Raw genomic sequence first — 26415 nt, 5'->3', positions numbered from 1 at the left:
GAAGTGCGGTCAGGGCGCCTCACGCGCTCCCAGACTCCACTGGCTTTTTGGGACTTGTCCCAGCACTCAAACCACTTTTCCATTTCTGTTTTTTTTTGTATTATAGCCAGGGCTTGATGAAAGCTTACAGTCTGATCAGTGGGTGGAATTTGCCCTCCCTGGTGGGCCAAAGAGTCTGCAATTGTGTTGCCAGTCACACCTATGTGAGTTAATATAAGCTTTGTCCAAAAATTGCTACTTGGTTGATATGTTTTGACAGACAGTAAGAGACCAGCATCCAAAACTTACAATTTAAGAATGCACTGAAGAAAGTGAAATCAATTTTTAAATCCATATATACTCCTATAATAAATATTAGAAATTAATTTATAAAAAATTAAGTATATTGTGGAATCAAATAAATGTTAGTTTTGTAAAATATGCATAATTTCTCACATTTTCTTTCTTCTAATGTCCAAATAATCCATATTTAAACTGGCGCTAGACTAGTTGAGTGGCTGTATTGTTCCAAGTCATACTATGAATAAATAAACAATCATAAAGGCCCACGAACGAGTATGTATTTGTCATAGCATTGTTTGATAGCTACTGTGACATGAGCTAATCAAGATTCACTTGGTTATCATGTTGCACGTGGAAAGGTGAAAATCTCGCTCAAGCCTCGTTTTGAGATCAGACCACATGGTTAAACATCAGTTTTCACTTTGATTCTAGTAGGGCTAGGACGTAATATTCATATTGTCTGTAATTTTGTTAGACACAATCCTTAAATATGTTGGATGTAATATTTTACAAGTGATTCTAATTGTTCTTCAGCATATAAGCCTATAGATTGTGTAGTTTATTCTATGTACTAAACGTATATAGTCTACTATTGGAGGAGTTCAAGTTGTGAATTTCATTGTATGTTTTGTCACACTAGCTATAGTCTACATCCGTAATATAGACGTGCAACAATTCAAGTGAAAAGACACTTTAAATCAGCGGTTCTCAACCTTTTAAGCTCGGCGACCCCTTTTTACAATCCCCATCTCTGCCGCAACCCCCCCCCCTCCCCAAACACACACATACAGAAATAGAAGAATAGACAATAACAATCCATATTTTCGATGGTCTTAGGCGACCCCTGGCAAATGGTCAATCGACCCCCAAAGGGGTCGCGACCCACAGGTTGAGAACCCCTGCTTTAAATCGACACTAGAAGGGGCGTAACAGTATTATATGTGACGACTATTATCACCCATTAAGTACGCACCGTCCACAACAGTGCCAAGACACCTTGTGGTAACAGGTGAACCTTAAGTCTTCCGCCCGGAAGTAACAATAGAATTGTCACGAATGAGAGCGTTGGTTCCGCTTTGCCAAGCTTAAAAACGAGAAGGGACTGTCGATTGTGACCCGGCCCCATAAAGAGGTGATAGACTAGTAGAGACAGGGGTACATTACGTCACTAATGTCAGGGAGGTAAGCTCTGTACTGGTAGGTCGCTCCTTATGTTGTTTTCAAATAAAACTCGTTTCTGGAAAAACTGTAGAGAGGACACGGGCCAGTGATCACAGGGCAGAGGCGACACCTGCGCGACAGGAGTGACTTTTAAAATTTTAAGTCACATTGCTTATTAAATTGTTTCAACATATAGCTTTAAAAAAAAAAGTAAAGTTCCCTTTACAGACCTTGCGATCTATACAGCAGATGATGGTAAGGTCATCCGTTTCTTTGGCCAACGGTTGAGGAGCAGTGTGTCACGTGGCCAGCACAACAACCGACCAGCTTTACTTTCCCCAACTTAAGCCAGGCACCCATTAGAGTTGGCTGGACTCAGGGGCTCCCTAAAAATCCCAAAATGTAAAAAAAAAAATCCCAGTTTTCACCGAGATTCGAATTCAGGACTCCAGGTTCGGAAGCTGAATGCTTAACCGCTCAGCCAACGGGCCCCCAACATATAGCCTAACAAACACTAAAAAAACAAGGAAGTCAATAAAGTATTTAAATTTCAGATTCTCTCGTTTATTTTCTACTTAACTTATATTTTCATTGGCATTCAGTGCTACAATTAGCATCCAGCAGCCTCTGAAAGTTCAACTAACTTATTCAAGTCCTCGGCTGCTTTCTTGATGGTCTTCAGTCTTTCGGACTCTTCAGTGGAGCAGACTTTTTCAGTGGCATTGTCTGCATCTCGTGTTGCCAAAGGACTCTTTAAAAAAAATATACGTCATAGATGACACAAGCCTAATTCATTGTATCGGTTACGTTGTTAGTGTCATGGGCGTAGCTGACCGGGAGATATAAAAGGACTCAAATTACGTGGCCTCCAGAACTCATTGATGTCTAAACCTATTTTAACGTCGCATTTCTGAGGAAAGTTGAGATACTTCTAATCCCCCATTCACTATCGTACACCTGATAAAAAGCAGCCTCGCCCCTGACACATGATCGATGAGTTAAATTGTGTTTTGTTTTGGGTCTGAAAATCTTGTAAAATGCATTTATAATGAATGTGTAGTGCAATAAGCTTATCTTTACTGGAGTAGGACAGTTTGGCGAACATTTAATCAAGCAGCCTGTCAGTCTTTAAACATCGGAAATTATTATAATAAAAAATTATTAAGAGAACAGACGCGTGCGGGTAGGCCATATCTGTACACAAAGCCACACAAAAAACTAAGGTTTTACTATTTTAACATTGATTTTGAAAAGGTCGTTGAGTTATGTACAGAGCTAATGTTTGGCTGGCCCACTTTGTTGTCGCTATTTAAATAAAAATGATTAGATTTTTTAAAGCTTTATTTTCGTTAAAACTCGGTTTTCCAATTATGGAATTCAGGGGAACTAACAATGGAATTGGAATTTTCTTAATACTGATAATCAGTTATATCCCTTTTGTATATGGTAACCGTACTGAAAAAAAATCGAGTCAAATTTACTACAATATTTGAACATAAATTGTTTTTATAGTTGATTGACTACCGTTTTCCTGTTTAGTGTAACGTATTAATCACGTGACCTAGTGATCGTCTAACTGAAAACATATAGTTCATTTCATAAATCTGTAGCCTGTGCGTTGCTTTGTACGGATGCTAGAGATGTAAAGTGTTATACAAAGAAAACTTACATAGAGCTCAGTATTTTGCTCCATCTCTCTCTTCAGTGATGACATATCAACATAATCCTGCAATAGATAGTCAATACACATTTGATCAAAGTTTGAAATGAGCGAGATTGACTTCCCATCCGAAAATGCAAGTTTTATAGGCAAGTGAATTAATTTCTGAAGACAGTCTCTTAGAAAGTTCTAATGAAATGTTGACTACCCTATTCTGAATTAGTGTTCATCATTGACAACTGAACCTGTAGTTCTATTTGCAGTATTCATGTGTTTAAATAAAGTTTAATAATAATGGCAATGTCTATGATTCCAAAAATTAAGGATGAGTGCAGTATCTCACACGACTTCGCAGGCCCAGTTGCAACCTGCATATTTTCGTGCAGTGAAAGCGCCTGTTGTCCGCCGCTGGTCTATTTAAGTTGTTTTTCCGTCTTCTGCGCATAGTCTTCTATACTGGCTTTGGGTCTTAAATGTTTTGTCCCGCAGCCTTTGTGAGAGCTCTTCAACTGTCTCTTTCAGGGGTCATCGGCTGTAAGCTACTTTCCTCTATGCAAGTGAGAGCGACATGGCGCCTGAGTTGATCTTTGTTTGGTGTGAAGGGGAGCATCTCGCCTTTGGCTTGCGGTCGTCTCCCATGCCGACAAGTAAAAATGGAACTCGACGAATATCCAAAAGTCATGTTAAGTTGAAATAGCAATTTGTAAGCTCAAAAGACACAAAATGTCTGGCTCAGACTGTCATCCAGCCAGTGGCGTAGCATCCATGGCGCGAAATGGTTGAATGAACCCAGGTCCATGACCAATAGTGGCCCAAACGGGCACTTTAAAAAAATCTAAACAAAAAGGTATACAATTTTTACTTTGCATTCAGTGTGTTATAAAAGGCACAGTACCAGCAAAGGAGGGACTTTTTTAATAACCTGATGATGCATACTTAATGACTAGATTTTTTTTTTCATATGCCCTTTCAGGTGAGAGAGGGGGGTGCAAAATCATATTTTTGAACCCGGGCCCATGAGCAATCTTGTAACGCCACAGCTTCCAGCAGATTTTAAAATGGATGGGGGTGCTGCTCTCATATAAAGATTTTCAGACTCTTTTGTGCTGGGACAATAAAGTTTACAATATTCAAATTTTTTAGTTTTCAATCCAAATTGCGCTCTCTAGGAAGACCCTTGTTCAACCGTTTTCCGAAAGCTGCAGCAGCTTGGTATACACGATACGTTTTCAATGCCGTGTCCACCCAGGGTTTCACTTTTCGCCAAGTTTTTTTCAGCCAACTTCTTTTTTCGACATTTGTCTCTTGGTCATGATTTACATTCTGAAATGGACAAAAAAAAAACAACGACAAATATTTGTGTCAGGTACCCATTAGAGCTGGATGGACTCAGAGGCGCCCAAAGATCCCGAAAGCGAAAATCCCTGTCTTCATAGATTTATAGCTTTTATATACCGCTACTTTCATGCTTATAGCATGCTCAGAGCGCTTTGGTCCAATCTCATTTGTGGACCAGTGGGGGGGGGGGAGGGGGGTATCTAGGAGTTGGCTTTCCGTGCTGCCTTTAGGCGCTCAGTAAACACAACTCTGCCCGAGTCGGGTGTCGAACCGTGACCTCCGTGACCCCAGGCCGTAAGGCTGGTTTGTGACGTAGTAGGTCAGCGACCATTGTTTCTGATCGTAACCAGAGCCTGGCTGTGTGTTAGGGCTTAGGCGAAGTGTTGTAAACTGTAACACAGCCAACGTGTAGTTGTCCTAATGACTATACACAGACGTATTATTAAACTAGACTAATCACTGGATCTAGACTTTATGTATTTACTTAATATACACACTAAGTGATTGTGTTAGCATTAGCGCTTAGGCGAAGTGTTGTAAAATGTAACACAACCAACATGTAGTTGTTGTCCTCCCTCATAACTATAAACAGACGTATTATTAAAATAGACAAATTACTAGGTCTAGACTTAGATGCTCATAACTATAAACAGACGTATTATTAAACTAGACAAATTACTAGGTCTAGACTTAGATTCTCATAACTATAAACAGACGTATTATTAAAGTAGACAAATAACTAGGTCTAGAATTAGATCCTCATAACTATAAACAGACGTATTAAAGTAGATTAAGTACTAGATCAGACTTAGATCCTCATAACCATAAACAGACGTATTATTAAAGTAGACTAATTACTAGGTCTAGACTTTATGTATTTACTTAATATACACACTAAGTGATTGAAGACTGCTTTGTGTGTTGTTGTAAACTGTAGTGTGTTGTAAACTGAACTGTAGCACACCTGGCTGAATGTTTGCATTAGTGCTTAGGCTAAGTGATATAGTCTGTAACTCATTAACGTGAAGTCATGTATGTTATGACTTTTCTATAAACAGTATTACACCTACATATGTTATTAGAATATAAAATTGATCAGTTGCTTTACAACTTAATGTACACACTAATGATAACAAGCATCACAACAGAAATAACACAACATGAAAACAAATGTGTGGTGTTATATAGCAATTTTATTTGCAGACAAAGGATACCACTTTAATGAGTTAAGTTTTTATTGCAATTGCTTAATGAACATATGGGAAAAAAAAATTTCAATAATTTACAATACACATTTTAAAAATACAATGATTACATATAATGTTAATGTGATTTAAATATATGGATGGCTGCCTGTTTAAGCGGTTTGCTCATATAATGTTAATGTTATTTAAATTATATATATATATGGATGGCTGCCTGGTGGAGTGGCTTGCGCTCCGGACTGTCGCTTAGATTTATTGATTGTCCCAAGTTCAAACCCTGGCCGCTCCCATCCCCAGTCATGCAGTCATTAAATTTCTTTAGAACCACATGAACACAATAACCAGCAACAAATCTTATCTTATAGATTACACAAGTTACTTCAAAAAACAAGATAATTACCCATAATATAACATCTAACTGTTAGACTTACAGAGAACCTTTATGATGTTTTGATGAATCATTAAAATTAGGAAAGATAAAAGAAATATTTTCATCTTTTTGATTTATCCCACTGTATCTTAAACTTTTAAATATAAGTAGTGTACATGGTCAATAACTTATATAAGCAGGAATCTGCAGGATGTGGGTAGACAATACTTAATTTAGATAGTCCATAAAAAGTGACATGGTCTTCTTATTTAGTCCTGTTTGGTTTAAGTCAATTTAATATATATTTATTTCATTGTCATTTTGTGTATTTGTGTACTTAGTGTTTTCTTTAATAGCATTTAAAAACTGTTAGTATTGTGGGTAAAATTTTTTGTAGAATATTGTTCTATGAGTTCTAACAAATTAATAATTTCATAAATGTAGGATACAGTTTTAAGAAGTAGCTTATCACCTTTACCAAATACTTCTGTTTGTTTAAAAAAAAAACATCAAAGAGATGTACCAAGAACAATAGAATATATATATACTACCTTAACTGGACCAGAACCTTTACAATGTACATAAATCATACACTCCTCTTGACAAAGAACATCCAAAACGAAGACACATTTATATTTCTTACACTATCTTGAAATTCACTGAAATCACTGATATGTTTTTTTTACTATTATATCCTTATATGTTTGACATGTTTCGGATGTTCCTTCAGAGTTGACGACAGGGGATGGGAGCGGGCAGGGTTTGAACCAGAGACATCGATAAATCCAAACGACAGTCCAGCGCGCAAACCACAAGACCAGGCAGCCATCCTGCGACTTCCTTAATGCACTCTCTACTCTTTCATGTGTAGTAGCTAGTCCACAATACTTCATCGTCTTCAAAATGTTAACGGCAGATCTGAAAGTTAAATAAAGTTTACTATTAATATTTTTTAGATGAAATGCAAACTGTAAATAAATACTGTATATAATATAATAATATCAAACATTTACTAGAATATCTATTGATAGAATCGTTATTAAATTAATAGATTTACATAGTTCTAGCCTAAAGTAGTATTTACTTCCTAGCAATAGCCTCTTTTTATAGTCTTGTTGATCATCAAAAGCATAAAAAATTTAAATTATTTATAATACTAATATTATATGCTAGATGCTAGTAATAATTATTACTTACTTTAGAGTATTCCTTTATAGTACGTAATCCTTCAATACTGTCCATGATACTTCGTCTTGAAAATGTTAATGGCAGATCTGAAAGTTTACAATTAATTTTTTTTTAATGAAATGCAAACTGTATAAAATATAACATAAAATGTATATATTAGGCCTATATATAACATCTAACATTTACTAGAATAATTTGGTATATACTGAGGTATAAAATATGACAGATCTAATAGTAACTGTCTAACAGTCTAATAGAATGAGTCTATGTAACTATAGAATACTAGTAATAGACTACAATAGATTATAGATCTGTACTTCTACTGGTTATATATATATAATATATATATCTATATAAAATATATATATATGTATCTCTATCTATTATAAATCTATAAGTTACTACCTGTCTATTTGTACTTCTATATAATATACGGACTATACTATGCTATTGGTATATAAACTAGATCTAGACTCTATAATTATTGACAAAATCGTTATTAAATGAATAGATTTACAATTAGATCTACATCGTCCTAGCCTAGATCAAATATTCAATGCCTAGGGCTAGGCTAGGCCTAGATTTCTAGATCTACCCACTTTGACTTTATAATTATATAATGATTATCATGTTAATCATCAAAAGCATAAAAGTCAATTAATTATGTATAATGTTAATATGCTGGATCTAGAAATATTTACTTACTTTAGAGTACTCCTTTAATGGTACGTAGATCTAATCCTTCTACTAAGCCAAAGGTATTACCGCTGGCCATTTTTTCTTTCTAAGCCACCATTCATCATCTTTGACTTTTGGTAATCGGAAAGCATATCTGCTAGTAGTGCTAGATCTAGATCTTTTACAAAACGAGGCATTTGTTCACCATTGTAGATCTAGAGTTTTAATCCATGATGAATATTTTGAAAAGTCTAAATCATATTTAGATGAAGATTCTATTTGTTTCAAAAGAAATCTTTCTGTCTATGTAAACTACACAGCAACACAGTGGACTGAGTGGTTACGTACACACGCATCAATCAGTGACGCATAACCTTGGCCTCTGACCAGTGATGACGTAGGCCGCGACCTGGTCAGAGCTAAGGCTTTCTATGTCGAAGGCGCCGGTCGAACCCTAGTGCCCGTTTCTAGGTAGCCAAGCCAAGCTAAGTTCAAGCGCACTTAGCCTCTCGACCACGCTTCCCATCAGAATCTGACCCTATGTCCGAACTCAATGACATAAAAAAATAAATATGTTTTCCAAATAAATGCGTAAGAGCTTGGACATTTTATTGGGCAGTGATTAAAAGTGCAAAAAAAAAATTATCTTTTAAATTACTTCAATACGTCTCTCTGTGTGAATGTTATCTCCAGTTAACAATGCTTTACAGGTAACACTTACGTTGAGTTCTTCACCATTGGTTTCTCTTTTGCCAAAGAGAATATTGGCTACTACAGTTTCTCGAGAAGCTTTCTCGTCCAAATTCTGAAAATAAGCAAATAATAATGAAAATATTGTTATTATTTGAGGTGAGGTGGCTAAGCAGTAAAGCGATTGGCTTCCGAACCGGTGACACCGGCTTCGAATTTTTTATGAAGACTGGGACTTTTAATATCGCAATTTATATGCGCGCCTCTGAGTCCATCCAACTCTAATGGAGACATGACATCAGTTGGGAAAAAGCGATTGGTCGTTGTCCTGGTCACATGACACCCATGTTAACCGTGGTCTACAAAAACAGATGACCTTCACATCATCTGCCTTATAGATCGCAAGGTCTGAAAGGGGAACTTTATTATATTTTAATTTGTATTTGTGATCTATATGAGAATAAATGTCTCTCCAATGATCTAATGCAGTAATCTTGTCTACTAACAACTTTAGTTTGTACTTAGAAAAGAAGCTACATAAGATTACAGGCTACATAAGATTACAGGCTACATAAGATTACAGTCTACATAAGATTACAGACTACATAAGATTACAGTCTACATAAGATTACAGTCTACATAAGATTACAGGCTACATAAGATTACAGACTACATAAGATTACAGACTACATAAGATTACAGGCTACATAAGATTACAGGCTACATAAGATTACAGTCTACATAAGATTACAGTCTACATAAGATTACAGACTACATAAGATTACAGACTACATAAGATTACAGTCTACATAAGATTACAGTCTACATAAGATTACAGGCTACATAAGATTACAGGCAACCAATGTATGATATAAAAACTACTAGAACTGCATCATTCGCCGATTAAAAGTCTAGAATCAGGGATTAAGCAAGCCTCATGTCTGCTGAGGCTTCTGAAATGCGATTGCGCCTTTTACGTTTCAGCCAGTTAATGAAGAAACATGATTCCCTCTCTTGAAGAATCGTGTACTCAACTTTCAGGAACAATAACTTGTCTTGAATTAGGACTGGATGTTCAGAGTAATGAGCCCTTTGACATTTGTATCGTAGAGCCAGTAATGGGATAGTTGATGTAGCATTAAACAATATAAGAAAAAAACTTTACTTTAAGAATTCACCACCTTCACTTATCTTTTAAGCTGTTGAACAGTTGGGGCACCCCACATGCTCTCTCCATTCCAGTTGCCGATGCCATCCCGTTTCTTCAGTAATAGAATTTAAAACTAGAATTTTTAAAAAAGGGGAGGTAACCTTGCAAATAGTGTCGACCACGTTGTTGACTTTGCTGTCAAATTTCTGGTCCAGTTTGTCTTTGTCAATTTCAGGACTTGATGTTGTCTCTTGTGCAGCCTCTTGTGCAGGTTCTTCTTGAGCTAACAGACTAGCAGTTAACAGAGAAGCCACAAGGAAACCAGAGATCTGCCATTTAAAACACATCATGAAGGATGTTCTGGTAGAAGTCTGCGAAAAATTTTGTTTATAAATATATAGGTATCAAATACGATGTTAGAGTCGAAATAAAAAGCTAGATTCATTGTGAGAATATTATTCAATATGCAACAACATCAACAGTGTATAAGATAGGTGTAAGCTGTTCACATACGAAGACCACATCACAAACAAAGAGATTAGAGACAGGATTAGTTCGGCCATCGAACCCCACGATGATCTGCTAACTACTGTCAAAAAACGCAAAAACGTTCCTTCAGGAACAGTACCAGAAAAAAAAAGAGACAGACATAGAAAGCAATGGCAATACAAAATAAAAGAGTGGACTGGTCTTTTATTGAAAGAGATTCAATCAAAAGCATACAACAGAGAGAAATGGAGAAAGACGGTCAACAGATCTTGTGTGGTGCCCCAACGGTTCAACAAAATGGTAAAGGTAAATCTGTTCACAAACTTACCTAGAAAATAATTGATGCTGAAAATACCACATGGTCAACAGCAACAAGAATATATAGAGATATACTTGGCAAACTCTTCACAGGGACAATTGAACCAAGTGTAAGAAATGACAGACACTAAACATGGAAGTGTTACTTAATGTTTGACTTTATTGTAGGGAGGACAAACGAATTATTATTTCACTATAAATCTCTCTCATTATCTCCCTTTCTCTCTATCTTTTTCTCAATCTCCCTATTTTCTGTCTTTCTCCTTCTATCTTTCTCTCTTTGAAATTTGTTTCACTTTTTTTTGAATCACTATCTCTCTCTCTCTCTCTCTCTCTCTCTCTCTCTCCTTTTATCAAAACAATTTTTTTTTTAGATTCTTGGAAATGACCACTTACTTAAAATCTAGTTATTAATTCTTTCGTGGACAAAGTATACAAATATGGAAACACTTTTGTTCGAAATCTTAAATTGCTTATAAATCTAAAGCGATGGGGAAAAGTTATTAGTTACAATTAGAAATGACGTCACCAAGCACCAGTTTTCCTCCGAATATAGAATCGATATCACTACTGTATTGAATATTTTCATACCTTACGGAACAAACTAGACTACAATTCAATATAGAGACATTCACTCTTTGACTAAAACCTATTAGAAAACTTTGATAACAAATGGGCAATAGTAATATAGGAGATTTGGTTAAACAAAAGATGAACTGCAACGCTTTGGGATCATTGGCGTGGCCTGGATTTCTCTCTCTCTCTCTCTCTTTCTTTCTTTCTTTCTAGTTCTATACACATAGTCCAAATGTACGTAATGCATCTTCATGTCCTACCAGTTCTTTAATTCGATGATCTTTAATGTGCTAGAATAGGTTCATTGTTTTTTTGTTTTTTTTTGGGGTTACGGCAATGACTGAAGATACCCTAGATAGCCATTTTAAGGAGTCTGGGGGAGCGCTGTTAGGTCCCCCAGAAGAGTTTGGGGTTTAGATCCTGCATTCAGCAGTATTTCTTGTATTCGGAACTTTTAAAAAAAAACATTTTCTGGGGTGTCTACAGCGCGATATCCAGCTATTCATCTAGCAAAAATTTGCAGGTCAAAGATCAAATCTACTAATCACTGCGCTTTATTACCGGTAGAAAAACAAAACAATGTGTGAAAGTGAGCCTTAAATGAGTGTAGTTTGTTTTTTAAAAGTTATATTTTTTTAAAGTCCTGGCTTGAAATCTCATAGCTTTAGTCCTGGCTTGAAATCTCGTAGCTTTAGTCTTGGCTTGAAATCTCGTAGCTTTAGTCCTGGCTTGAAATCACGTAGCTTTAGTCCTGGCTTGAAATCTCGTAGCTTTAGTCCTGGCTCGAAATCTCGTAGCTTTAGTCCTGGCTTGAAATCTCGTAGCTTTAGTCCTGGCTTGAAATCTCGTAGCTTTAGTCCTGGCTTGAAATCTCGTAGCTTTAGTCTTGGCTTGAAATCTCGTAGCTTTAGTCCTGGCTTGAAATCTCGTAGCTTTAGTCTTGGCTTGAAATCTCTTAGTTTTAGTCCTGGCTTAAAATCTCGTATCTTTAGTCTTGGCTTGAAATCTCGTAGCTTTAGTCTTGGCTTGAAATCTCGTAGCTTTAGTCTTGGCTTGAAATCTCGTAGCTTTAGTCTTGGCTTGAAATCTCGTAGCTTTAGTCTTGGCTTGAAATCTCGTAGCTTTAGTCTTGGCTTGAAATCTCGTAGCTTTAGTCTTGGCTTGAAATCTCGTAGCTTTAGTCTTGGCTTGAAATCTCGTAGCTTTAGTCTTGGCTTGAAATCTCGTAGCTTTAGTCCTGGCTTGAAATCTCGTAGCTTTAGTCTTGGCTTGAAATCTCGTAGCTTTAATCTTGGGTTGAAATCTCGTAGCTTTAGTCTTGGCTTGAAATCTCGTAGCTTTAGTCCTGGCTTGAAATCTCGTAGCTTTAGTCTTGGCTTGAAATCTCGTAGCTTTAGTCCTGGCTTGAAATCTCGTAGCTTTAGTCCTGGCTTGAAATCTCGTAGCTTTAGTCCTGGCTTGAAATCTCGTAGCTTTAGTCCTGGCTTAAAATCTCGTAGCTTTATGTTTTTGTTGTACTTGAGCGACTGGCAGGAAGACTGATCAAGTTGTGCTTTAGCTTTTATTTTTGGTGGTGGGGGTGATCCTCAGAAACCCCTGGCTACGATCATGGAATTTCGGTGTTCTATTTTTTTTTCTATTTGGTGCTGAGGGCGGGGGTGGGGGAGAGAGAGAGAAGAAGAAAGAAATTAGAGAAAAATAAACACTAAGTTAATGTAATTTAATGTGCCTGTAACTTTGACTTACTTTTTATTATACGAGTTTTTAACCTCAAAACCGCTCTGTTCTACGCTTACTGAATTTGGTGAACAGTTTTACTTTAGTTGTTTTTTTTTTAATTTCAGGGGTTTCAAGCTCAAAACGTCCCTAGGCTGCAAGCATTGTATTTTGTATTTAGTGACTGTATTATGTATTTAGTTGTTGTTTTTTTTAGCGGAGGAGGGTGGGGGCTTAAGCTCAAATTCCCCCTTACCTACGCACATGGAATATGGTGACTGAAGTATTGCTTTAATTTAAAAAAAAAAAAATTTGTGGGCGGGGGGAGGGGGGGAATTAACCCCGACCTCCTCCTTCCCCTGCTACGCCCATGATTGAGATACCTTTTTTTAAAAAAAAAATGTATAGCTCTATTTATTTTTTGTTTAGATAGTAGCAACAAGGTCCAATTGAACGTCCTTGGTGTTATTTCCAATAATTGTTTAACAATAACTCTTATGCCTACAGCCGTCGTCTCTGTAAAAAAAATAATGTCTTTATTATAGGCTATCAAATACGAGAGAGAACAGATGCTGAGGTGCTACTGTTTTTTTGAATGGAGCTTACTCTTTTGTTTTATGTTCCAACAGTTCTCTCCGCTACATCTATGCGCTAGATTTGAGTATGGAAAGGGGTCAAAAAAAATATCTACAAACAGTATAAATATATCTATTAGGTGATTCGATTTAATGGGTGCTTTAAGACGAGAATTACGTCCCACGCATGTCATGTGTCATGTGTCATGTGTCATCGTGATAGGATCACAGCGCATAGAGAAAGTGATAGGATCACAGCGCATAGAGAAAGTGATAGGATCACAGCGCGTAGAGAAAGTGATAGGGTCACAGCGCATAGAGAAAGTGATAGGATCACAGCGCACAGAGAAAGTGATAGGATCACAGCGCATTGAGAAAGTGATAGGATCACAGCGGAAAAAGGGAAAGGATCACAGCGCATTGAGAAAGTGATAGAATCACAGCGCATAGAGAAAGTGATATGATCATAGCGCATTGAGAAAGTGATAGGATCACAGCGCATAGAGAAAGTGATAGGATCACAGCGCATAGAGAAAGTGATAGGATCACAGCGCATAGAGAAAGTGATAGGATCACAGCGCATTGAGAAAGTGATAGGATCACAGCGGAAAAAGGGAAAGGATCACAGCGCATTGAGAAAGTGATAGAATCACAGCGCATAGAGAAAGTGATAGGATTATAGCGCATTGAGAAAGTGATAGGATCACAGCGCCTTGAGAAAGTGATAGGATCACAGCGTATTGAGAAAGTGATAGGATCACAGCGCATTTGAAAGTGATAGGATCACAGCGCATTGAGAAAGTGATAGGATCACAGCGCATTGAGAAAGTGATAGGATCACAGCGCATTGAGAAAGTGATAGGATCACAGCGTATTGAGAAAGTGATAGGATCACAGCGCATTTAAAAGTGATAGGATCACAGCGCATTGAGAAAGTGATAGGATCACAGCGCAGTGAGAAAGTGATAGGATCACAGCGCATTGAGAAAGTGATAGGATCACAGCGCATTTGAAAGTGATAGGATCACAGCGCATTGAGAAAGTGATAGGATCACAGCGCATTGAGAAAGTGATAGGATCACAGCGCATTGAGAAAGTGATAGGATCATAGCGCATTGAGAAAGTGATAGAATCACAGCGCATAGAGAAAGTGATATGATCATAGCGCATTGAGAAAGTGATAGGATCACAGCGCATAGAGAAAGTGATAGGATCACAGCGCATAGAGAAAGTGATAGGATCACAGCGCATAGAGAAAGTGATAGGATCACAGCGCATTGAGAAAGTGATAGGATCACAGCGGAAAAAGGGAAAGGATCACAGCGCATTGAGAAAGTGATAGAATCACAGCGCATAGAGAAAGTGATAGGATCATAGCGCATTGAGAAAGTGATAGGATCACAGCGCCTTGAGAAAGTGATAGGATCACAGCGTATTGAGAAAGTGATAGGATCACAGCGCATTTGAAAGTGATAGGATCACAGCGCATTTGAAAGTGATAGGATCACAGCGCATTGAGAAAGTGATAGGATCACAGCGCATTGAGAAAGTGATAGGATCACAGCGTATTGAGAAAGTGATAGGATCACAGCGCATTGAGAAAGTGATAGGATCACAGCGTATTGAGAAACTGATAGGATCACAGCGCATTGAGAAAGTGATAGGATCACAGCGTATTGAGAAAGTGATAGGATCATAGCACATTGAGAAAGTGATAGGATCACAGCATATTGAGAAAGTGATAGGATCATAGCACATTGAGAAAGTGATACGATCACAGCGTATTGAGAAAGTGATAGGATCACAGCGTATTGAGAAAGTGATAGGATCACAGCGTATTGAGAAAGTGATAGGATCACAGCGCATTGAGAAAGTGATAGGATCACAGCGCATTGAGAAAGTGATAGGATCACAGCGTATTGAGAAAGTGATAGGATCACAGCGCATTGAGAAAGTGATAGGATCACAGCGCATTGAGAAAGTGATAGGATCACAGCGTATTGAGAAAGTGATAGGATCACAGCGCATTGAGAAAGTGATAGGATCACAGCGTATTGAGAAAGTGATAGGATCACAGCGCATTGAGAAAGCGAAAAGCACGAAATTTAATAAACCAAAACAACTGGTCGAAATATTTTTAATCTTATCTTCTTATCTTATATAATACAGACGTTACTTCAAAAAAGAAGATCATTACGTCCTACGCGTCAAGCATTCAGTCATGCAAATTAACCAATGACTTAAATTCTGCCAAATCACTGGTTTTCCTGGCTAGCTCAGGCAACCCATTCCATGCTCTAATAGCGCTATTGAAGAAAGAGCATTTGTACAAATTTGTCCTAGCATATGGGACGAGGAATGTGCCTTTATCTTTGTGTCTTTATGAGTATTTTATAAAGTTTTGTTTTTGTATTTGAAGATTATGGTTCAGTGTTGTATAGTAAATGGATATTTTACTTTTTAGTGTTCTGTCCTAAAGGCTTTCAAAATTTAGAGATTTTACTAATTTTAGTCAAATGTGAATATTCGTTTGTTATGAATCGCACTGACTTGTTATTGTTATTCTAGATCTATTGCAGATTCTATGACTGATCCAAGCTTAGTTCATACATTTACTCTTAATATAAGCTTAGTTTTTGTTTAAAGTATTTTTATGTTGTTTTTTTTCTGGAATGCATTATCAACCATTATCTTTACAGTGTTTCAGCTACATTATTTAATGTCAGCCAAGCTGTAATTGTGATTAAAACTTTGCATTATTTATTCTGTAAAATTGAATTTGAAGGCATTAAACAGAATTAGATTCAATTTTGCGTTTTTTCCCCAGTCTATTCTATCAGTGAATCGGAATAAATGTAAAATTCACCCCCCCCCCCAAATCCACCTATGTCATACGATTGTGGAGACAATACAAGGCTCTCTCCAAAAATATCATTGTGAAACCAACCATCAGTAGACAACATTATGTCTGCGCTGGACATGGCAAGATGATTTCGTAGCCAGCACCGGACAGTCACGTGAAATGCTTCATTCCTCCTTCATTTTTATTACTACATAACAATCAAAATACACAATCAATCAATCACCCAATATTCCAATCTAATATGTGATCGATTGAGTCAAATAGACGCTATTGCATAACAATTTGCAGAAATTTTCAATAGTAATTATGAAATTTTTAGAAAAGATAGGGCTGATAATCATGGAGGAGTTCTTTTAGCAATAAAAAACACTTTTATAGCAGAAGAAATTACCTTACCTAACTCAAAAAATATAGAATCAACATTTTGTAAAATTAATACCACCTCAACATCCCTAATAATAGGCAGCATTTACAGACCACCAAATTCTAGTTTAGAATACATGCAGGAACTATGTAATCAGATTACTACACTTAAAGAGACAAATAAAAATGCAGTTTTTTGGATTATGGGTGATTTCAACCTACCTGATATAAATTGGAAAACACTAACCATAGATAAACACCAAAACCTTAAGGACATAAATGAGCTTTTCATAGAAACTTTACACAACCTAAGTTTAGATCAAATCATTAAAAAGCCAACTAGATTAAACAACACATTAGATCTCTTCTTAACCAACAGACCTGGATTAGTAGTTGATTATGATATTATCCCTGGTCTATCAGACCATGAGATCATAAAAATACACAGTCAGATAAAAGCAGTAGCCAATACAAAACCCAAAAGAAAAATCTTACTCTGGAATAAATGTAACCTAACACAACTACACCAAGCTGCATTAAACTTTCAACAAACATTCTTATTAGAAAAAGACATTAACCAACCAGTCGATGACCTCTGGAATTTCATTAAAAACTATCTTAAAAGCATTATAGAAAATCATATACCAACTAAATACACACTAAACAAAATAAATAAATGCTGGTTTAATAATAGACTAAAGAAGCTTTGTAAACAGAAGGAAAACCTATATAGAAAATTTAAAGAAACTAATGCAGAAAGAGTTTACAAAAAGTATATAAAAATTAAACACTTAACCCAAAAAGTAAGCAGACAGCTGCAGAGTGAATACATAAACAATGTAATATCTAAAGATAACAACAAAAACCTATGGTCATACATTAAGTCTAAGAAAATGGAAACAACAGGCGTAGCGCCATTAAAAGATGAACATAACATAATACATAATGATAATGAAACTAAAGCAAACATTCTAAACAAATACTTTGCATCAGCATTCTCAGCCCCAGGAGACAAAGACATATTACTGAATTTGAACCAAGTAGACAACATAGAAGATATAGTAGTACAAGAAAATGGAATTCAAAAACTATTAGCCAACACCAAACCAAATAAAGCTTCTGGACCTGATGGTATTCCAGCTAGATTACTCAAAGAACTAAGTAATGAGCTAGCCCCAGTGTTCAAAATACTCTTTCAGGCTTCACTTAACCAGGGCAGAGTACCAAAGGACTGGAAAGAAGCTAATGTCACCCCCCTATTTAAAAAAGGAGAAAAATCTGACCCAGGAAACTACAGACCAGTATCACTTACCAGCATCACATGTAAAATCCTAGAACACATAATATGTAGCAACATCATAAACCACTTAGACAAACATAATGTCCTCACACCATACCAACATGGCTTTAGGAAATATAGATCATGTGAAACACAACTAATAGGACTAATTGATGATTTTTCAAAAGGTTTAGATAATAGTGAACAAATAGATGCTATCTTACTAGATTTTTCTAAGGCTTTTGACAAAGTTCACCACCATAGTTTGCTTAAAAAATTAAAATATTTTGGCATTAATGGTCCACTGCATCAGTGGATTAAAGACTTTCTGATAGGGAGAGAACAAACTGTAATAATAAATGGTTCTAAATCAACACCGATAACAGTAAACTCAGGTGTACCTCAAGGAACAGTCTTGGGTCCACTACTATTTTTAATTTACATAAATGATTTACCAAATTGCATTACTTCAGGAACAAAAGTCAGATTATTTGCAGACGATTGCATAATATATAGAACAATAAAAACAACACAAGACACAGATATTTTACAAAGAGAATTAGATGAATTACAGAAATGGGAATCAAATTGGAGCATGTCTTTCCACCCAGAAAAATGTCAGTTGTTAAGAGTAACAAAAAAACTAAAACAAATTAATTCCACTTATCTTATTCATGGCAAACCAGTAACACAGACTAAAAACGCAAAATACCTAGGTGTTATAATAAATGAAAAACTGTCATGGAATCCACATATTGATGAAACTACAAAAAAATCAAACAAAGCATTAGGATTTATTAAAAGAAATTTCTATAAATCAAATAAGAAAATAAAACTAAAATGTTATTTAACCTTGGTTAGGCCAATAATAGAATATGCATCCACTGTTTGGGACCCCCCCAACTCAAGAAAACATTAAGAAACTAGAACAGACACAAAATAGAGCAGTGCGATTCATAACAAACGAATATTCACATTTGACTAAAGTAACACCTTTAGTAAAATCACTAAATTTAGAAAGCCTTCAGGACAGAAGGCTCAAAAGTAAAGTAGCAATAATACATAAAACACTGAACCATAATCTTCAAATACAAAAACAAAATTTAATAGAATACTCTGAAAGACACAAAGATAAAGGCACATTCCTCGTCCCATATGCTAGGACAAATTTGTACAAATACTCCTTCTTCCCTAGTGCTATTAGAGCATGGAATGGGTTGCCTGAGCTAGCCAGGAAAACCAGTGACTTGGCAGAATTTAAGTCATTGGTTAATATGCATGACTAAATGCAATACGCGTAGGATGTAATCATCTTTTTTGAAGTAACGTCTGTATTATATAAGATAAGATAAGATTTTAAATATATGAGTTACATAAAGAGCTAAAGAAAAACAGGAAAGAAGGGACCAACAGAATTTAATTTACCGTCAATTCATACAATTAATTCATGTATCATATGAGGTTTTCATGTATTTTAATACTAAAGAAAGAAAGAATAGCTAACCAAAAACAATACATAATTTTATCTAGTAGGCTAAGTAGAGTAAATGCCGTCAAGCTTTTATCCCAAAGTGTCTATTTTGTCCATTTCTAATGCTAATGCGCCACACAACTTCTAATCCCTTTTATACATTTGAAATTTGGTAATCTGGTGATATTTTAGCAGCCATACGTATCCTGTGAAATAGTTTCTATAAAAAAAAACATATGATAGTATGGTCTTTGTAAAGGAGTATTATTAATATAGATTCAAAAAAACAATTAACACTTTACTAGCTTTATGAGTATTTCTGAATCAGATTTCATTTCATTACTTCTAAATGTAATGCTTGTTGCATATGAACACTGCGAGGCAGTGTAAGTAATTTTTTTTTTTCGAATACAATACAAGCTTTATGAGTTTCACGTACTAAAATAAAATTGGTCACGATTCTTAAGATTTTAATCAATCAAGACCTCTGTCGTTGCTTTATAATTTTGTATAATCTTCTGAAATGATACTCTTTGATCCATCTCTATCCATGCACATTCCTCGTCCCATATGCTAGGACAAATTTGTACAAATACTCCTTCTTCCCTAGTGCTATTAGAGCATGGAATGGGTTGCCTGAGCTAGCCAGGAAAACCAGTGACTTGGCAGAATTTAAGTCATTGGTTAACATGCACGACAAGATGCATGACGCGTAGGACGTAATCTTCTTTTTTAAAGTAACGTCTGTATTACATTGAAATAAAAAAACACCCTTTGGGTCAGGATTTTTTTATTTTACCATTACAGTAGATACAAGACGCCGATAGCAAAGACAAACTGACACAAACCCTGGCAATCAAATCATTAAATAGAAACAATTTGATATAAACTTTTCACATGTAAATTATGAGATTATGAGTGAATCTAGTGTGAATGTACATTTTGTTTTTTTTCTAGTTACAATGTTTTGTTTGATGAGACAAATATCCTTCTATCATGTTTATAGCATGCTCAGAGCGCTTTGGTCAAATCTCATTTGTGTACCAGTGGGAGGAGTGCTGAGGGGGTATCTAGGAGTTGGTTTTCTGTTTGGGCACTGAGTAAACACAACTCTGCCCGACTCGGGTGTCGAACCTGGAGCCCCTTTCTAGGTAGCCAAGCCAAGCAAAGTGCACTTAACCTCTCGACCACGCTTCCCACCTTCAGGGAAAGGTGAATGCATTCAATTAAAAAAAAAAGAAACAAAGGTAATATGGTAGAATATTTTAAGTATAACTAAACTTTCACAATGTCTCTTAACAAAGAGATTTCGCCTTTTTTAACATCTTTTTGTTCGACTTTACCCTAGTGCTGATAAATTTGATCACTGTGACTATTGAATCAATAAGATGCTTGACTTTCAATAAAGCTTTTCACACACTTTTCTGTGTCGGCTTTATAAAAACGTAATGGGATGAAAATGTGAAAGATTTAATCTTTTGGGAAAAATGAAAAATGAACCGGTGCTGTTGGAGAGTTTAAGGATGCTTAGTTGTTTATAAAAAGGTAGTTAAATATTATTAAGTAAAATGAAGAATTCCATCGAAACGTGAACAATAAATGCGGAGAGAAAGAGTTAAATAAATTTTTAGTTTGGAGAAGAAAAAACATATACAAGATTTTAAAAAATTGATTTCTAAAACCAGATTATTTAATTATATTTCTTTAAGCTGCTAATGCATCTAAATATTTAAACAAAGAAAAAATAATTTGGAGCTTATTTTACTTGTTTGACCAAATGGAGAGGTGAAATGTATGCTCCTTGATCGAATGCAGAGATATTCCCCTTCTCCAGTGTGGGAAGCAAACCGAGGCTGACGAGCCATTCCTGTCCGTAGCTTACTGGTTTGGATGCCAGTAGCTCGCCTTTGTTCCATCTCCTGTTAGTGAAAACAGTTCTGCCGGACCCGTAAACTAAGCCACACATATAGGCTTAGAGTTAACTGTGATTGTCAGTGGCTATTTGAAGCATTTTAAAGATAATTAATGGTTATCCCACTTCGAGAGTATTACTGAACCTTGAAAATAGTGAAGCAAAGATAGTATTTTCATATTCAGTATCACTGCAGTATCTAGTAAAGTGACACTCAAGACTATACTTTGTAACGTTTTTACTGTGCGAGTCTAAACAAGGTTACTGTGCATAATGCATATATATGTCAATCAACCAATATCCTAATGTAATAGGTGGTCGAGTCGACTATAACGCGATTAATTAGCATTTGAATATCCCATAGTTTAAATTTAATAGTCAAAGTGTTGCAAGTTTCACGCAAAGTTTAAAAATGGTATTGGAATCAAAAATTGACGATTTACTGTTAATTCATACAATTAATTCATGTACCATATAAGGTGTTTATGTATTTTAATATTAAAGAAAGAAAGAACTGCTACCAAAAACAATACATAATTTTGTCTAGTAGAGTAGAGTAGGTGTGGTTCAAGCATCTGCTATGACACGATTTGGAATCAGTTATTTGTTTCTGAAATATGGGAGGTTTTGATTTTGAGACAATGACGTAACTAGTAAAAACAAGATTAGGTTTTAGGAGGAGATAGCGAAATATCAGCTGATGTAAACAGACTACTTTTAGGACGCCTAAGAAAGAGGAAGCTTGTTATGAAAGTAGAGAGTTGGCTGACATTCGACGGCTCCCTTCGTTGCTATTAAACTTGTTCGACATTCATTATCGACGTCGATTAAACTTTATTGATTGTTCGGCCTTTCGACAATTTTATTGGATTGGGTGGAGGGTTACCTCCTTTTTGGTTATTTGCATAAGACACAGTGGAAGCGCCTAACACATCATTTCATGGAGTGAATATTTCTGTAAAAACAAAATTACAACAGGGTCATAAAAATTAATTCAACTAAGTCAATAGATTGTTTGGTTACATGTTCAGATTTATTTTCAGATATTTTTTATAATGATTACATCTTACAATCAACATCCAGCAGCTTCTGAAAGTGCAACTAATTTATTCAAGTCCTCGGTTGCTTTCTTGACTGCATTTAGTCTTTCTGACTCTTCAGAGGAGCAGACTTTCTCAGTTGTATTATCTTCTGCCTGTCGTGTCACCATTAGAAGAGATTGGTCCTGTAAAAACAAAAAAAAAAATTAAGAAAGATTATAGCTGAAACAGAGTTAGTAAAAAGCTTCTAAAATGAAAAGATGGCTTTGTTTGGGTTTTTTTGGTACAGGGTGGGGGAGGGGGAGAAAGAGAGTAGGGAATCCTAGCGACAATATTTTAGCCTCTTTTTGAATAATGTATTAAGAATGTCGGTGTTGAGTCATTGACAGTTAGATTCTCAGTTAAAGAAAAGTGCTTTGGACAACTACGTGACTTGAAAACCACTGAAACGTTTTACTTTGTTATAAAACTTATTTCACTCTTTCAAAGTTAGACCAGCGTGTATACTAATTCAGGACCACAAATATAAAAGCACATTTCTTGTTCCATATGCTAGGACTAATTCATACAAGTGCTCCTTTTTTCCTAACTGCCATTACAACATGGAAAGGGTTGCCTGAACCAAACAGGAAAACCAATGACTTAGCAGATTATAAAAAAAAATACTACTAGATAAACATATTGATAATTATCTTCTTTGTTTAGGACCAATAAAACACAAAAGAACGTACATGTAATGTGAAAAAACAAAGATAATGTAAGAAGAGAAAAACAGGCACATGCATTCAAAAACCACTTTTTGGTTTCACTAGATGAACTGTGCTGGCCATTCTTCCAGTGATAAAAAAAATCGTTGAAGAAAAATGGACATCAATCGACATCAGTGGGCATCACTCGACATCAACAGATATCAATCGACATCAAAGGACATTAATGGACGTCATAGGATATCAGTGGAGACATCATTGGACATTAATCAACTGTAATGGACATCAATGAACTTCAATGGAGATCAATTGACATCATTGGAGAACAGTCAATATCAACGCACATCAATCAACAGAAATGGACAACAATGAACTTCAATAGAGATAAATGGACATCATTGGACATCAATGAACTTCAATGGACATCAATGAACTTCAAATGACATCAATGTACAACATTGAACTTCAATTGACATCAATAAACTTTTATGGAGGTCGATGGACATCAATGGAGATCAATCAACATTAATGGGAATAAAAGGACATCAATGGGCATCGTTCGACATCAGTAGACATCATTGCAGGACAATGGACATCAATGGACATATATTTTTGGTTCTTCATCTCTCAGACGACCCACCTAACGCCTGAATGGACAGAGCAACAACTTACAAGAACATCCTCATCTTCTGACATTCGCTTTCCAAGAGCATAGGCGACCCTGGCAGCTGTAACCCAAGGTCTGACCCTTGCCCAAGTCTTCCTCAGCCAACTTCTCTTGACGATACTCGTATCTACCTCTTCCTCTCCTGCTTCACCCTGCAATAGAAACACACACACATGTAAGGTAAACATGAAAACACATGTACACTTTTATAGCATCGTAACCCGGGCATGCTACCCTGCCTCATAGTGGCGCCCGGGTGGAAACGATCGTAGGAGGAAACGATTAGGCTAAAGGGTAGCAAAACAAGACTCCCGTGGGGGTGCCTAAGAGTGTGCGAGAGCATCCTCATTGCACTGTGCGGAGTTGTAAAAAAGCTCCCATAACCTTGTCACAATCCAGGCGCCGTTCCTCAAGGGGCCGTTACATAAATGGCGTGTCCTGTACGGTTAGCCTGGTATAGAAAAGGAAAATGGCAGATGTCCCGTTGCACGCGGTCTCTGACCGCGAGTCTGACACCCCGCCAGACAGAACAGTGTACACTGTTCTCATTCAGGCCGTGAAAGGGAGCTCTTGTTCACTTTTGCTGGATTAGAGTTCCAAGAGCCGAAGGCTCAACTTTACCTGACAATTTCAAGAAGAAGAAGAAGAAGAATAGCATCGTTAAAATTGTAACCACTTTCAAAAATTTGCGATCTGTTGGACAGATGATGTGAAAGTCACCCTTTTTCTGGCTGTTCGGACAGCACAACGACCAACAGTTTTACTTTGCTCAACTAATGGCAGGTACCAATTACAACTGGGTGGACTCGGGGACGCACTTAAAATCCCGAAATTGACAATCAAAGTTTTCAATTATATTCGAACCCAACACCCCTCAGTTTGGATGCCTAGCGCTTTACCACCTTGACCCCAAGCCCCCTTGTATTATAATAATGGTGTTATATTATGACCTGGTGCTTGGCTTCCAAATTAAACCTGATGAAGTCTGGGATTTTGAAATAAAGGGGATTTAAAGGACACCTGCTCTAATGGGCATTAGATATCCAGTTGGGCGAGTATTTGGTCACTGTGTTGGACACATAACTTCCTCGTCAGACATAACAACAGATGAGCTTAGCATCATCTCCTTTCTAAATCCCATCGTCTGAAATGGAAATCATTTAATTAAGTCAACTGCTACTGAAGTTATATATTAGTTATATATAGATGTCACATGATATAGTTATTTGAGACCTTTTCTTAAATTCAGAGACAGCTGTTTTTAAAACTCTACTGAAATGTAGATTTAAACATCAATGTCATTAGAGTAGGTTTCAAAAGATAAAATAAAAATGAAAGAAGATTATATTTTTTCCGAATAAACATTTCAGTGATCTTTAATTCTGTTCCTCATTTTTTTGAGTTAAAAGAGAAATCACTAGGAACCTTACATCAGTGTTGTCTCTCCTACCAAACAGTATCTTGGCTACTGCTGCTGCTTTAGCTCCTTTCTTGATGCTCTTCCATAAGCCTCTTTCATGTAGTTCTCGTTCTTGGGGCTCGTCCAAGTTCTTAAAAAAAAGTATTAAGGAGATGTGTACTAGTGGTTGTAGTAGCTGAAAGACATCATGGTATATATGAACTTTGTCGTGTTTGTATTGTGGTTTCCATGACGAATGCTCGATTCCAGAAAAAGTGGTTAAGATTTTACAGAGCTAGAAAGTGCATAAAATTTATCTTACACCTACAAATGACCTAGCTTAGCAACCCTTCATATTTTTGACACGGAAACATCAAATTGTTGGCTGGCTAGAGTTATTCACTAGAGATATAGAAAAGAAAAAACTCCACTAATCATAGTTTAGCCTAATTGTATTAGGACTAGAAGACGTTTTTTTAAATACTTTGTGGATGCGTGAGCCTAAGTACGCGATAACCGACTCGAGCAGAGTTGTGTTTTCTGAGCGCCTAAAGGCAGCACGGAAAAACCTTCTCCCAGATACCCCTTTCCCCACTGGTCCACAAATGATATGGGACCTCAGCGCTCTGAGCATGCTATAAGTATGAAAGTAGCGCTATATGAAAGTTATATATTATTATTACTTATAATTTTGTGACAAAAGTGGCATTGGATAGATCCACATGGAGAGACAGCATAAAGGTAAGGTCCCGGATTGTAGACGCCATACATAACAGAAGCAGAAAGAAGTGTGAAAGTACAACGGCGCAAGGTGATTACTAATGCTCAACCTGTGATCGCAGCTGTATGTCAAAGAATTGGCTTCTTTGGTCACACAAGAAGTTGCAAAGGGAAAAGATTCCTTGTCAAGACGTAAAATGCCACGGAGAGAGAAAGAATTTCATTTAGTTAAAACAGAAATCGATAACAATAATACGAGACGTTTGTAACAGCCAAGTCGTGGATGTTCGGACCTTACTTGGAAGTTACGCCAAAAATGTAGAAAAAATTAAAGCATTATTTTTAAATAATACAATAATAAAGTTTTGATTGAGTTATTAAAAAACGATTTTAAAAAAGGGCATTAACCTTGCAAATTGTGTCGACCACGTTGTTGACTTTGCTGTCAAATTTCTGGTCCAGTTTTTCTTTGTCAATTTCAGGACTTGATGTTGTGTCTTGTGCAGCCTCTTGAGCTAACAGACTAGCAGTTAACAGAGAAGCCACAAGGAAACCAGAGATCTGCCATTTAAAACACATCATGATCGACGTTCTGTAG

At 36.4% G+C, this 26415-nt stretch overlaps 1 protein-coding gene and 1 long non-coding RNA gene across 2 annotated transcripts; both read right to left on the bottom strand.

Moving 5' to 3' along the window:
• Window positions 1-6854: 6854 nt before the first annotated feature.
• LOC129926189 (uncharacterized) lies at window positions 6855-8011 on the bottom strand. The gene is made up of 3 exons (XR_008777843.1): window positions 7910-8011; window positions 7214-7290; window positions 6855-6934 (listed from the first exon to the last, which is right to left on the bottom strand). It is a non-coding gene; the product is annotated as an uncharacterized LOC129926189 (long non-coding RNA).
• A 14335-nt stretch (window positions 8012-22346) lies between these two features.
• On the bottom strand, window positions 22347-26415 carry LOC106060368 (uncharacterized). The gene is made up of 4 exons (XM_056028582.1): window positions 26226-26415; window positions 25129-25248; window positions 23704-23850; window positions 22347-22509 (listed from the first exon to the last, which is right to left on the bottom strand). Exons 1-4 carry the CDS (start codon window positions 26397-26399, stop codon window positions 22357-22359), a joined length of 594 nt encoding a protein of 197 aa, XP_055884557.1. The 5' UTR covers window positions 26400-26415; the 3' UTR covers window positions 22347-22356.

The sequence above is a fragment of the Biomphalaria glabrata genome, chromosome 5 (genome assembly GCF_947242115.1).
Source record: "Biomphalaria glabrata chromosome 5, xgBioGlab47.1, whole genome shotgun sequence".
In the NCBI taxonomy this organism is placed as follows: Eukaryota; Metazoa; Mollusca; class Gastropoda; family Planorbidae; genus Biomphalaria; species Biomphalaria glabrata.
Note: the sequence above shows the minus strand (reverse complement) of the source record. Positions and strands in the feature narration are given on the sequence as shown.